Source organism: Nematostella vectensis, chromosome 4, assembly GCF_932526225.1.
Source record: "Nematostella vectensis chromosome 4, jaNemVect1.1, whole genome shotgun sequence".
Taxonomy (NCBI): domain Eukaryota; kingdom Metazoa; phylum Cnidaria; class Anthozoa; order Actiniaria; family Edwardsiidae; genus Nematostella; species Nematostella vectensis.
In genome coordinates this window covers 1,858,304-1,871,053 of record NC_064037.1, presented here as the reverse complement: position 1 = coordinate 1,871,053, position 12,750 = coordinate 1,858,304, and the positions used below count along the sequence as shown (strand labels likewise).

At 39.9% G+C, this 12,750-nt stretch overlaps 1 protein-coding gene across 1 annotated transcript; it reads right to left on the bottom strand.

The window, feature by feature from the left end:
- Positions 1-12: 12 nt before the first annotated feature.
- LOC116616162 (serine/threonine-protein kinase PknD) lies at positions 13-12,664 on the bottom strand. The gene is made up of 14 exons (XM_048727221.1): positions 12,583-12,664; positions 12,048-12,128; positions 9,940-10,035; positions 9,690-9,705; positions 9,501-9,594; positions 7,859-7,928; positions 7,426-7,567; positions 7,294-7,322; positions 6,847-6,935; positions 6,574-6,637; positions 4,085-4,143; positions 3,958-4,015; positions 3,718-3,839; positions 13-1,231 (listed from the first exon to the last, which is right to left on the bottom strand). Exons 1-14 carry the CDS (start codon positions 12,630-12,632, stop codon positions 1,200-1,202), a joined length of 1,002 nt encoding a protein of 333 aa, XP_048583178.1. The 5' UTR covers positions 12,633-12,664; the 3' UTR covers positions 13-1,199.
- Positions 12,665-12,750: the final 86 nt, after the last annotated feature.

The following is a 12,750-nucleotide window of genomic DNA, read 5'->3' as shown; positions in this document are numbered from 1 at the left end:
ACATTATAGGAATGAGGCAAAAGAAACAATTGTTTATTGAATTTTGAAACAAAAACTTGTTTACAAAATTTTAAGGGAAGGCATCTATTTTCACATAAAAAGATATTTTTTGTCCATTTCAGTATTTCTATCGCAATATTACACCAAAAACTGTATATATGAATGGGGCACATATTATAAGAGTTGTTTTAACAGACCTACATTATCAAAATAAAGTAATTATAGGTTGTTATATGTTATGATATATAAGTGACATTAAATATAACACTTAATTAAAAGAAAACAGACAATTAGTAAACTGTTAACAAAAAGTATGGATAACAGACAATTTAATTAAAAAAAAAGTTATTTTTGGAGTGCAAGTACAAATAATAAAATAACATGATACAAGGATGGGGAAATATGAAAACCTTCAAAAGATCTATATTTTCTTAGTTTTAACATGGTTAGAACTATATGTACATTATTACTGTATCAGTATAAATTTACTAAAGAGGGCCAATATTTTTTTCAGTTTACAGCATGACTATTAAAATGTGTGTGGAATGTTTATCTTGGGTGTATTTGTTTGGAACAGACATTCCATACATATGTCCCCCTTGTCATTTTGAGTAAATATTAAGTAATGATATTATAAGATAAGGGAATGTGGCCTGGTTCTTGACAAATTCTGGCAATTTTTAATGCCATAAATATGGCCCAGTGGAGGCAATAACAAAATTTCAAGTTTGAGTGCTTGATTTTCAAGGATTTTTGTGCTTGAGTGATTATTTTCTAGGAAGGGTCATTCAACAGCTTTGGTTGATGGTGTTAGAATTTAGAATTGCTAAATATAGCAAATAATCAGTTACAAATATAATATCAGGTGATAAAGCACAATTCTGGTTCGGGGAATTTTGGTTACTTGTGGGTTTCAAATAAGACAGTTTATGTATTATAAAGTTCAAAAGACATTGGTCTTTCTATTATTGTATACTTATTAGAAGTAATTGAGGCTATAACAGTACTGTAAAGAATTGTACATAGATAATAATTAATGGGAGAATAAATATACAACCTTCAAACTTGTTCACCTGTTTCTTAATATAACCATAATTTAGACATGTCTAGTAAAAGTGCAAATGTCTCTTTTTAACCAGCTAATAAATGTTCGATAAAAATCATGAAATGATGGTTATAATCTTTGTAATGGTATTTTTTCAGCTTTTCTCAGGTTCCCTTGCAAATGACCCTTAAAAAAATTAAATAAAATTCATGTCAAAGGCACACTTAATTTGAAAATTATGAATAAAGATATTGGAAAATCACAGTCTCAGTTTGAGCATAAGTCCCTCTCGGCAACTGGTCAGAAGTCTGTTTCCCAGAAATTTGTTTCACAACCCTGTTCTGCTAACCATTGTTTCCCCAAATACTGTTCTCACTATTGTTACAGTTAGCTTTTAGGCCCCCCCTCATGTTTAGCCGTGTCCAGAGACCAAGCTATCTTTGTGGCAATCTCAAATAAAGATCTGGAAAGCAGGGTCCCGCCTAAGCAATTAAGGCAGCTCTAGGGGGGGAAGGGGGGGGGGGGGTTGGGTCTTGAGGGGGGTGCAAGTTTTTGTTGTAACCCTCCCTCTGGAAGTCATCCTGGATTCGACCCTCTTTAGAATGGATGATCACTATCCCATGACACTTCAAGTTATGCCTGTGATGCCCAGATGGCGACATGGGGATCTAGATCTTTCAACCCAACTTGGAAAGAAATCTTGTGAAATCGTAGTGAAATATAGTAAATATGTGGGGAAAAACAAGAGAGCCAATGCAGGTGAATACAGGGAATGTATGAAAATTCTCACAAAAGTTGAAAGCTATGAGATCATCAAGCCTATCTTGTTGTTTAGTTACCTTCTCCCACTTGAGATCATCAAGCCTATCTTGTTGTTTAGTTACCTTCTCCCACTTGAGATCATCAAGCCTATCTTGTTGTTTAGTTACCTTCTCCACTTGAGATCATCAAGCCTATCTTGTTGTTTAGTTACCTTCTCCACTTGAGATCATCAAGCCTATCTTGTTGTTTAGTTACCTTCTCCCACTTGAGATCATCAAGCCTATCTTGTTGTTTAGTTACCTTCTCCCACTTGAGATCATCAAGCCTATCTTGTTGTTTAGTTACCTTCTCCCACTTGAGATCATCAAGCCTATCTTGTTGTTTAGTTACCTTCTCCCACTTGAGATCATCAAGCCTATCTTGTTGTTTAGTTACCTTCTCCCACTTGAGATCATCAAGCCTATCTTGTTGTTTAGTTACCTTCTCCCACTTGAGATCATCAAGCCTATCTTGTTGTTTAGTTACCTTCTCCCACTTGAGATCATCAAGCCTATCTTGTTGTTTAGTTACCTTCTCCCACTTGAGATCATCAAGCCTATCTTGTTGTTTAGTTACCTTCTCCCACTTGAGATCATCAAGCCTATCTTGTTGTTTAGTTACCTTCTCCACTTGAGATCATCAAGCCTATCTTGTTGTTTAGTTACCTTCTCCCACTTGAGATCATCAAGCCTATCTTGTTGTTTAGTTACCTTCTCCACTTGAGATCATCAAGCCTATCTTGTTGTTTAGTTACCTTCTCCCACTTGAGATCATCAAGCCTATCTTGTTGTTTAGTTACCTTCTCCCACTTGAGATCATCAAGCCTATCTTGTTGTTTAGTTACCTTCTCCCACTTGAGATCATCAAGCCTATCTTGTTGTTTAGTTACCTTCTCCACTTGAGATCATCAAGCCTATCTTGTTGTTTAGTTACCTTCTCCCACTTGAGATCATCAAGCCTATCTTGTTGTTTAGTTACCTTCTCCACTTGAGATCATCAAGCCTATCTTGTTGTTTAGTTACCTTCTCCACTTGAGATCATCAAGCCTATCTTGTTGTTTAGTTACCTTCTCCCACTTGAGATCATCAAGCCTATCTTGTTGTTTACTTACCTTCTCCCACTTGAGATCATCAAGCCTATCTTGTTGTTTACTTACCTTCTCCACTTGAGATCATCAAGCCTATCTTGTTGTTTAGTTACCTTCTCCCACTTGAGATCATCAAGCCTATCTTGTTGTTTAGTTACCTTCTCCACTTGAGATCATCAAGCCTATCTTGTTGTTTAGTTACCTTCTCCCACTTGAGATCATCAAGCCTATCTTGTTGTTTAGTTACCTTCTCCCACTTGAGATCATCAAGCCTATCTTGTTGTTTAGTTACCTTCTCCACTTGAGATCATCAAGCCTATCTTGTTGTTTAGTTACCTTCTCCACTTGAGATCATCAAGCCTATCTTGTTGTTTACTTACCTTCTCCCACTTGAGATCATCAAGCCTATCTTGTTGTTTAGTTACCTTCTCCCACTTGAGATCATCAAGCCTATCTTGTTGTTTAGTTACCTTCTCCCACTTGAGATCATCAAGCCTATCTTGTTGTTTAGTTACCTTCTCCCACTTGAGATCATCAAGCCTATCTTGTTGTTTAGTTACCTTCTCCCACTTGAGATCATCAAGCCTATCTTGTTGTTTAGTTACCTTCTCCCACTTGAGATCATCAAGCCTATCTTGTTGTTTAGTTACCTTCTCCCACTTGAGATCATCAAGCCTATCTTGTTGTTTAGTTACCTTCTCCACTTGAGATCATCAAGCCTATCTTGTTGTTTAGTTACCTTCTCCCACTTGAGATCATCAAGCCTATCTTGTTGTTTAGTTACCTTCTCCCACTTGCTCCCTCAGTCTGCCAGGAAGAGTGAAGGTGAGTCCTGAGGTGCTGTTGTACAACATCACCCTGTCGCTGTCATAGCTTGCTGCATAGAGGGTACGAAAATCTGCAAAACTGTGGAGAAACAGTTTATATTAAGATATAAAATTTATGCTGGTTTCAATCAATCAGAAAACTACCATTTGACATTTGCTTACAGTAGAACACAGGTATTTAAAAAGTGTGGATATACCTGACACTTGAGGGCCCGGTCAACCCTCCACCAGCAGCATAAACATCAATGAACTTCCCTAAGAGACAGTAAGAACATAAGTAATAACACTACACATGTCCCGCCCTCCCCAGGTAACAATATATACCTGTCTTTCCGCTGTATCTAAGGATACTATTGGTCACATAACTGGTAACATACACATTTCTGTAAATTTAAATAATGAAATAAAATAATGTGAATTTATGAGTTTATGTACTAAATAAACAAACAAACAAAACCATAAAATGAAATCAATAACTAGCTTAGGCATTAAAGGTTACGAAGGACCCATATTATCCACAAGGTTACGAAGGACCCATATTATCCACAAGGTTATGAAGGACCCATATTATCCACAAGGTTATGAAGGACCCATATTATCCACAAGGTTATGAAGGACCCATATTATCCACAAGGTTACGAAGGACCCATATTACCCACTAGGTTATGAAGGACCCATATTATCCACAAGGTTACGAAGGACCCATATTATCGACAAGGTTATGAAGGAACCATATTATCCACAAGGTTATGAAGGACCCAGATTATCCACAAGGTTACGAAGGACCCATATTATCCACAAGGTTATGAAGGACCCCTATTATCCACAAGGTTATGAAGGACCCATATTATCCACAAGGTTACGAAGGACCCATATTATCCACAAGGTTATGAAAGACCCATATTATCCACTAGGTTATGAAGGACCCATATTATCCACAAGGTTATGAAGGACCCATATTATCCACAAGGTTATGAAGGACCCATATTATCCACAAGGTTATGAAGGACCCATATTATCCACAAGGTTATGAAGGACCCATATTATCCACTAGGTTATGAAGGACCCATATTATCCACTAGGTTATGAAGGACCCATATTATCCACAAGGTTATGAAGGACCCATATTATCCACAAGGTTATGAAGGACCCATATTATCCACAAGGTTATGAAGGACCTATATTATCCACAAGGTTATGAAGGACCCATATTATCCACAAGGTTATGAAGGACCCATATTATCCACAAGGTTATGAAGGACCCAAAATATCCACAAGGTTACGAAGGACCCATATTATCCACAAGGTTACGAAGGACCCATATTATCCACAAGGTTATGAAGGACATATATTATCCACAAGGTTATGAAGGACCCATATTATCCACAAGGTTACGAAGGACCCATATTATCCACAAGGTTACGAAGGACCCATATTATTTACTAGGTTATGAAGAACCCATATTATCCACAAGGTTATGAAGGACCCATATTATCCACAAGGTTATGAAGGACCCATATTATCCACAAGGTTATGAAGGACCCATATTATCCACAAGGTTATGAAGGACCCATATTATCCACAAGGTTACGAAGGACCCATATTATCCACTAGGTTATGAAGGACCCATATTATCCACACGGTTATGAAGGACCCATATTATCCACAAGGTTATGAAGGACCCATATTATCCACAAGGTTATGAAGGACCCATATTATCCACAAGGTTATGAAGGACCCATATTATCCACAAGGTTATGAAGGACCCATATTATCCACAAGGTTATGAAGGACCCATAATATCCACAAGGTTATGAAGGACCCATATTATCCACAAGGTTACAAAGGACCCATATTATCCACAAGGTTATGAAGGACATATATTATCCACAAGGTTATGAAGGACCCATATTATCCACAAGGTTACGAAGGACCCATATTATCCACAAGGTTATGAAGGACCCATATTATCCACAAGGTTACGAAGGACCCATATTATCCACTAGGTTATGAAGGACCCATATTATCCACAAGGTTATGAAGGACCCATATTATCCACAAGGTTACGAAGGACCCATATTATCCACAAGGTTACGAAGGACCCATATTATCCACTAGGTTATGAAGGACCCATATTATCCACAAGGTTATGAAGGACCCATATTATCCACAAGGTTATGAAGGACCCATATTATCCACTAGGTTACGAAGGACCCATATTATCCACAAGGTTACGAAGGACCCATATTATCCACAAGGTTACGAAGGACCCATATTATCCACAAGGTTATGAAAGACCCATATTATCCACAAGGTTATGAAGGACCCATATTATCCACTAGGTTATGAAGGACTAATATTATCCACAAGGTTATGAAGGACCCATATTATCCACAAGGTTACGAAGGACCCATATTATCCACAAGGTTATGAAGGACCCATATTATCCACAAGGTTATGAAGGACCCATATTATCCACAAGGTTATGAAGGACCCATATTATCCACAAGGTTACGAAGGACCCATATTATCCACAAGGTTATGAAGGACCCATATTATCCACAAGGTTATGAAGGACCCATATTATCCACAAGGTTATGAAGGACCCATATTATCCACAAGGTTATGAAGGACCCATATTATCAACAAGTTTTGGTTGTTCATAAAAATAAGCAAAAAATGCCTTGTTACTTCTCTTTTTCATATATTGCTCCACATTTCACTAAATACAAGTATTATTTTGAAACAGATGAGAACATTGCTATACACATATCACTGTTAGTAATAAGATTGTGATGAACAGCGCTCCCTACCCATCTAGCCCAACTGTGAGTCCAACAGGTTTCTGTACCTCTGCAAACACTCCAATTAACTTATCTGGGAAATAAAACAAATGAGTTATCTGGATGAATCAAAGTGAGTGGTACACTTTTTGACTCTAACTACCATAGCTGCTACTTGCATTAGCCAAGAGTTCTACAATGGTTGAAGCCCTATCACAAGATGTCAGTATGAGCCACTTTTTACTATGTCACTTGCATTTGGAAAAAAAGTAAGGATATGATAACAAACTCTATTGCACTTACTGGTAGATGTATTGAGCTTGAGTACATTGTTTGTATAGTGGCTACAAATAAGCAAAGTGCCATCTGGGAGAAATGCAACATCTTCTGGTCTGTAAATAATAACATGCGCAACTAGAATAAATACTATGCCAGACTTTCAAGAATCTTATCATAGCCTTCTGTAAATTGAGTGTTTCAGTGCTCAATATTAGACACTTTGTTGGTTTGGATACCAAGTGTATCCAAACTTTGGATACTAAGTGTATCCAAACCAACAGACACTTTGCTGGGGGAGGGATATGGTTGAAGGAAAAGGGTTATGTTCATTTGTCTATGTTCTTTTTATATAAAGAGAGATCACACTTTAGTTCTCACAGGTTAAATCGCTACTGTTGTCTGAGAGGGGCTGGGGGATTGTTATATCACTGCTATTATCCTTGTGCATGGAAATTCCTAGAGTGTTCTTACCCTTTGAGGCCACTTGATGCATCTGCCACCTGTCAAAGGAGAACAAGAAAACAATGTTGAGAAAGGCAAAGCTTTCACTAGGTCCTGCCATCAATCTTGCCATAAAGATATTCAATGAGGAATTGAGCATACAACACCGAGGAATTGTCCACCCAAGCTGTACTTGACAACCCTGTCATTAAGAAAGCTTGCGACGTACAGGGTGTGATTTGGCCCAAGAGCCATCCCCTCAGGGCAATCAAGGTGCTGCTCACTTCCAAACGCACCAAGAAACCTGATGAGAAAGACAAACATACATAATAACTGAAAATATGAATAACGAAAAAAACTCCAGTGATTAGACAATATGAGAAACAATGATATGATATTTTTAAGAATTCTAGCCAGCGCATGGGAGGGTATTCTGTCTATCATAATTCAGCCACATCCCCAAAACCCATGATATGTGAAAACCCTTATTCACTACTGTCTGAAAAACTGCTTTATTACGCTTTTGCAAATAGGTGAGTTTAAAAGAGAATCATTGCTATAACACTAAACCATAAAATTGCTAATGAAACAGTACCTTCCAGATGAGATGTCATATTTGTGGATGCGATCTGTGGTAAAACTTGCCACAAACAAAGTAGAGTTATCTAAGATAAAACATTTTCAACTTTTACAAAAAGCCGAATGCAGAGGATACTATCAAAATAATCCATGTCCGCACCCTGCCCCAAGTAGTTGCACACCACACCCTGCCCCCAGTAGGTGCACATCACACCCTGCCCCCAGTAGGTGCACACCACACCCTGCCCCCAGTAGGTGCACACCACACCCTGCCCCCAGTAGGTGCACACCACACCCTGTCCCCAGTAGGTGCACATCCTGCCCCCAGTAGGTGCACACCACACCCTGCCCCCAGTAGGTGCACACCCTGCCCCCAGTAGGTGCACACCCTGTCCCCAGTAGGTGCACACCACACCCTGTCCCCAGTAGGTGCACACCCTGCCCCCAGTAGGTGCACACCCTGCCCCCAGTAGGTGCACACCACACCCTGTCCCCAGTAGGTGCACACCCTGCCCCCAGTAGGTACACACCACACCCTGCCCCCAGTAGGTGCACACCACACCCTGACCCCAGTAGGTGCACACCACACCCTGTCCCCAGTAGGTGCACACCACACCCTGCCCCCAGTAGGTGCACACCACACCCTGCCCCCAGTAGGTGCACACCCTGCCCCCAGTAGGTGCACACCCTGCCCCCAGTAGGTGCACACCACACCCTGACCCCAGTAGGTGCACACCCTGCCCCCAGTAGGTGCACACCACACCCTGCCCCCAGTAGGTGCACACCACACCCTGCCCCCAGTAGGTGCACACCACACCCTGTACCCAGTAGGTGCACACCACACCCTGTCCCCAGAAGGTGCACACCCTGCCCCCAGTAGGTGCACACCACACCCTGCCCCCAGTAGGTGCACACCACACCCTGCCCCCAGTAGTTGCACACCACACCCTGCCCCCAGTAGGTGCACATCACACCCTGCCCCCAGTAGGTACACACCACACCCTGCCCCCAGTAGGTGCACACCACACCCTGTCCCCAGTAGGTGCACACCACACCCTGCCCCCAGTAGGTGCACACCACACCCTGTCCCCAGTAGGTGCACACCACACCCTGCCCCCAGTAGGTGCACACCCTGCCCCCAGTAGGTGCACATCACACCCTGCCCCCAGTAGGTGCACACCACACCCTGCCCCCAGTAGGTGCACACCACACCCTGCCCCCAGTAGGTGCACACCACACCCTGCCCCCAGTAGGTGCACACCACACCCTGCCCCCAGTAGGTGCACATCACACCCTGCCCCCAGTAGTTGCACACCACACCCTGCCCCCAGTAGGTGCACATCACACCCTGCCCCCAGTAGGTGCACACCACACCCTGCCCCCAGTAGGTGCACACCACACCCTGCCCCCAGTAGGTGCACACCACACACTGCCCCCAGGTGCATACATTCTAAATAATATCTCAACAGCTGCAATTCTCTATCCTGGTCCATTTGTCTATAATCCACCTTCTAGTAAAGAAACAATGTGGTACTGTATGACCAATCTGCCACCTACCTTCTCTATTCGGCAAGACTGTTAGCCCTACCATAGAATATTGCTTCCCTGGGCTTATTCCCTCCTCTTTGCTTTCTACCTAATTGGATATCACATTTTACCTGCTACCATTCCCCATGGTCCATCCAAACCATGCCCTGAGGCAAAGGTCACAGCTGGGCTGTTAGACTGTCTGGTGTCAACCACATACAAGACCTAAAAATTGACATTATTTATACAGCATTTAAATCTGAATAGAATTTGTAGGGGGAGAAAAAATTTTTTTTTTTAATAAAAAGACTAACTAGTACCTGGTCAATCATAAAGCTGAAAATTAACAAAGAAGTAATTAGTAAAAATAGTTACAGAATTACTACTGTACTCTCTTTATTAATTTCATACAGAAGGGACAGAAAATGAAATAGATAAAAAAAATGATTGTGCTGTGTTGACATCCCTTACGAAAAATATTTCATAGAATAGAAAAGGGATAGAAAGACCAAGAGATTCCAGTCTCCTGATTCCCCTGCTTTCAGTCTTTCAATATACAACTGCACTTACCTTGAAATAAAAAGAGAATGCTGAGGGGTGGCTAAAATATAGGAGGGCTTGAGGACTTTCTCAAGTTCTTTCACTATCCTTGTAGATTTTCCTTCCCTAAAAGCACAATACAGTAAGAAATTACTTAGTTTTGATTAGATTTTTTTTCTGTAAACAAATCATATGAATATTATGAAGTGTTCTATAGACAAGGAAAATACACCCAAGTTTGTCACTAAATGAGGTGGCATTCTTCCCCTTTTCGAGTCTTTTGGTACCAGCTAATGCACAACCTTCATTTCTTGGGTTGCTATTTTAAACAATAATTTTGTAATGTGACAAACTCTTCCTCGCAAATACAATTAATATCGAAATTCACACCTTATTTTAAATATTCAAATTTTCTGTCACAACTAGTGTTGCCTTATGGGTATAAATTAGCAAAAAAATCTAGACCAGAGATTCATATGTTGCAATTTAGTTATTTTGTTCAACATTCTCCTCCTGAGTCATCTTTCATAAAAGTTCTTAAGACCTTTCACTTATATCAATCTAGCCAAAAGAAAGCACAGCTAAACTTTCAAATTCTGAAAAGGGAATTGAATTTGATTTAAATTTGAATTTTCTACAGATCTTTGAAAATTTTCCTGGCCGCGCGAAAGGAGATTGAATCGGGTGAATAATTCCAAGTTTTGGTGGGAAAATCTAAAATTCAGAGACAGCAATACCCTCAAATATTGGCAAAGTGTGTTCTATTGCAATGCTACCCTCAATAAAGCAAATAATAATTTAAAGCAGAGAATTTAAAGATTTCAAAAACAGCGTGTGCTCAAGGGAATGTTGCCAATCTTGAATGCAAATGAAGCGCACGCGAAATGGAAAAACATTTCTATCATAGACGACAAAATATCTACTAAATTTTGCAGATTTATTTCCTGAAGTTTAACAATCATTTGACTTCCAGGTTGAGATATAAAAGTGATGGTAAAACTTGTAACCACAAAAAGATCTTCGGCAATAACTAAGAAGACATAAAGACGGGAACCGCTTTAGCAAGCTTATATATTTTCTGATGTAATTTGATTGACATCTTGATCTACGTCACAAATGTGTTACTGCGGTCTTTCAGTTCATGGCCTTTTTTTCAAAGGTTGAGCAAAATACCTCAATATTACAGATTTGAGTTATTTGCACAAACACTAAGAACACCCATTTAAAATATTAACATTCAAATATGTTTGATGGTTTTTAACTCATGAATGCTTGCAAAGCATTTACGAGTTATTGGAGGGACTTCGGTTTCACTCGATCATCGGATGGTCGGATGGATCATCCGTAAACTTTTTGTGGTCTTCTGGTAAACTTATGGTTTTCAACTTCCAGTTAAAGCTTAGTACTATTAAAGGGCTATGTCATCGACTTTTTACCGCTACGGTGATGTGTTTTTAGAGCCGTAAAGTCTATATAAGCTAGTGTTTTCAGACAAGCCTTCCGTGTGGGTTGAGCGTGCGCATGCATCTTTGTCACTTACGTCTGGCGATCTTTTACAAGACTATCGTTTAGTCCAATTCTAGTTGTTAGTTTGCAAACAAAACAAGTAAAATGCAAGCAAAGCTTTTAATTCTCATTGTTTTAATACTTGCCCATTTGTGCCTTTTGGTTTTTGTGTTGTTTGTTTGAATTTATTCTGAAAGAGCGACTAGCCAAAACTGTGACTTTTTAGTCCGAGAAAAATGAGGTAAAGGTTCTGTTAGCTGGGTCTCTGTTTGCAGGGTAATAAGAAAAAAGCCTCTTTTCAAGGACAAAATAGAAGAGGATAGATATCCACAAATTGATTTTTCACAATTCTTCCCAATCGGCTTATTCATCGAATAACGATTTTGCGCCTTTCTAGAATGTTGACATGAGCAGTGAGCGGGTGAAGACGCTTAAAATCTTGTGACACCCGCCTAATGCGGGTGAGTTGACAGCTATGTTATATGGACTTTAATCCAGACCCCACAAAACAACGATTGTTTACAAATATACTGAAATTCCCTTCCTCTGCTTACTACTAGTACTATGGATGAGGAATAACAGGGGTAAAAATATAAAACAAATATCTAAAAAAAAGTGCAGAGATGGTCTACCATAGGTATTGTGCCACTTGGAAGGTTGGGTTAATAAATGTGTCCGCTAGAGGAATCTCCTGAGCTGGGCCACTACTGATCCTAAGGATATAAATGTATTAGTAATGACTCATATACCTGCCCTATACCTTCTTTAATTATTTCTTATTATTAGTAATGACTCATATACCTGCCCTATACTTTCTTTTATTATTACTTATCATTATTTAACGAGGGAGGGGGCACCCAACCAAAACAAATCCAAATTCTATTTACAATTATGTATTGATTATATTGATGGATACACCTGTTTCTCGGATAGTCAAAGATCCTTCAACAGGGAATCGTTTGTCAAAAGATTATTTTGCCAGGATCACGGTACGTACTGTGCATGATCCCTCGAGTGTTATTGAAGTCCATTCATTCACTCTTTTCGCCAATCCCTTAGCTTCCCTCCCTCTCTTTTTTTTTATTGGGGGGGGGTGCAAATGTACAAGCTCTCTATAATAATCCCCAAGAGAATGGTATAATATAAGTATATTCTAGCGAAACTCACCGACAAAGAAGAAAAACAATAACATTGAAAACACCAACCCAAGCCGCCATCTTCTTTACTACCCATATAGCATCACGGTCCTACATCCACAGGGGCCCCATGACGAACAATAATTCACACAATATTCACACTTGCTTTATATATAATACAGGTGGACAAACTATAGAT

Excerpts from the sequence above, each read along its gene's own strand:
- LOC116616162 (XM_048727221.1), bottom strand. The coding sequence starts at position 12,632 with ATGGCGGCTTGGGTTGGTGTTTTCAATGTTATTGTTTTTCTTCTTTGT. Across the intron at positions 12,129-12,582 it reads ATTGTTTTTCTTCTTTGTCG|GATCAGTAGTGGCCCAGCTC; the intron begins GTGAGTTTCGCT and ends TTATATCCTTAG. Across the intron at positions 1,232-3,717 it reads GAGGGAGCAAGTGGGAGAAG|GGTCATTTGCAAGGGAACCT; the intron begins GTAACTAAACAA and ends AATTTTTTTAAG.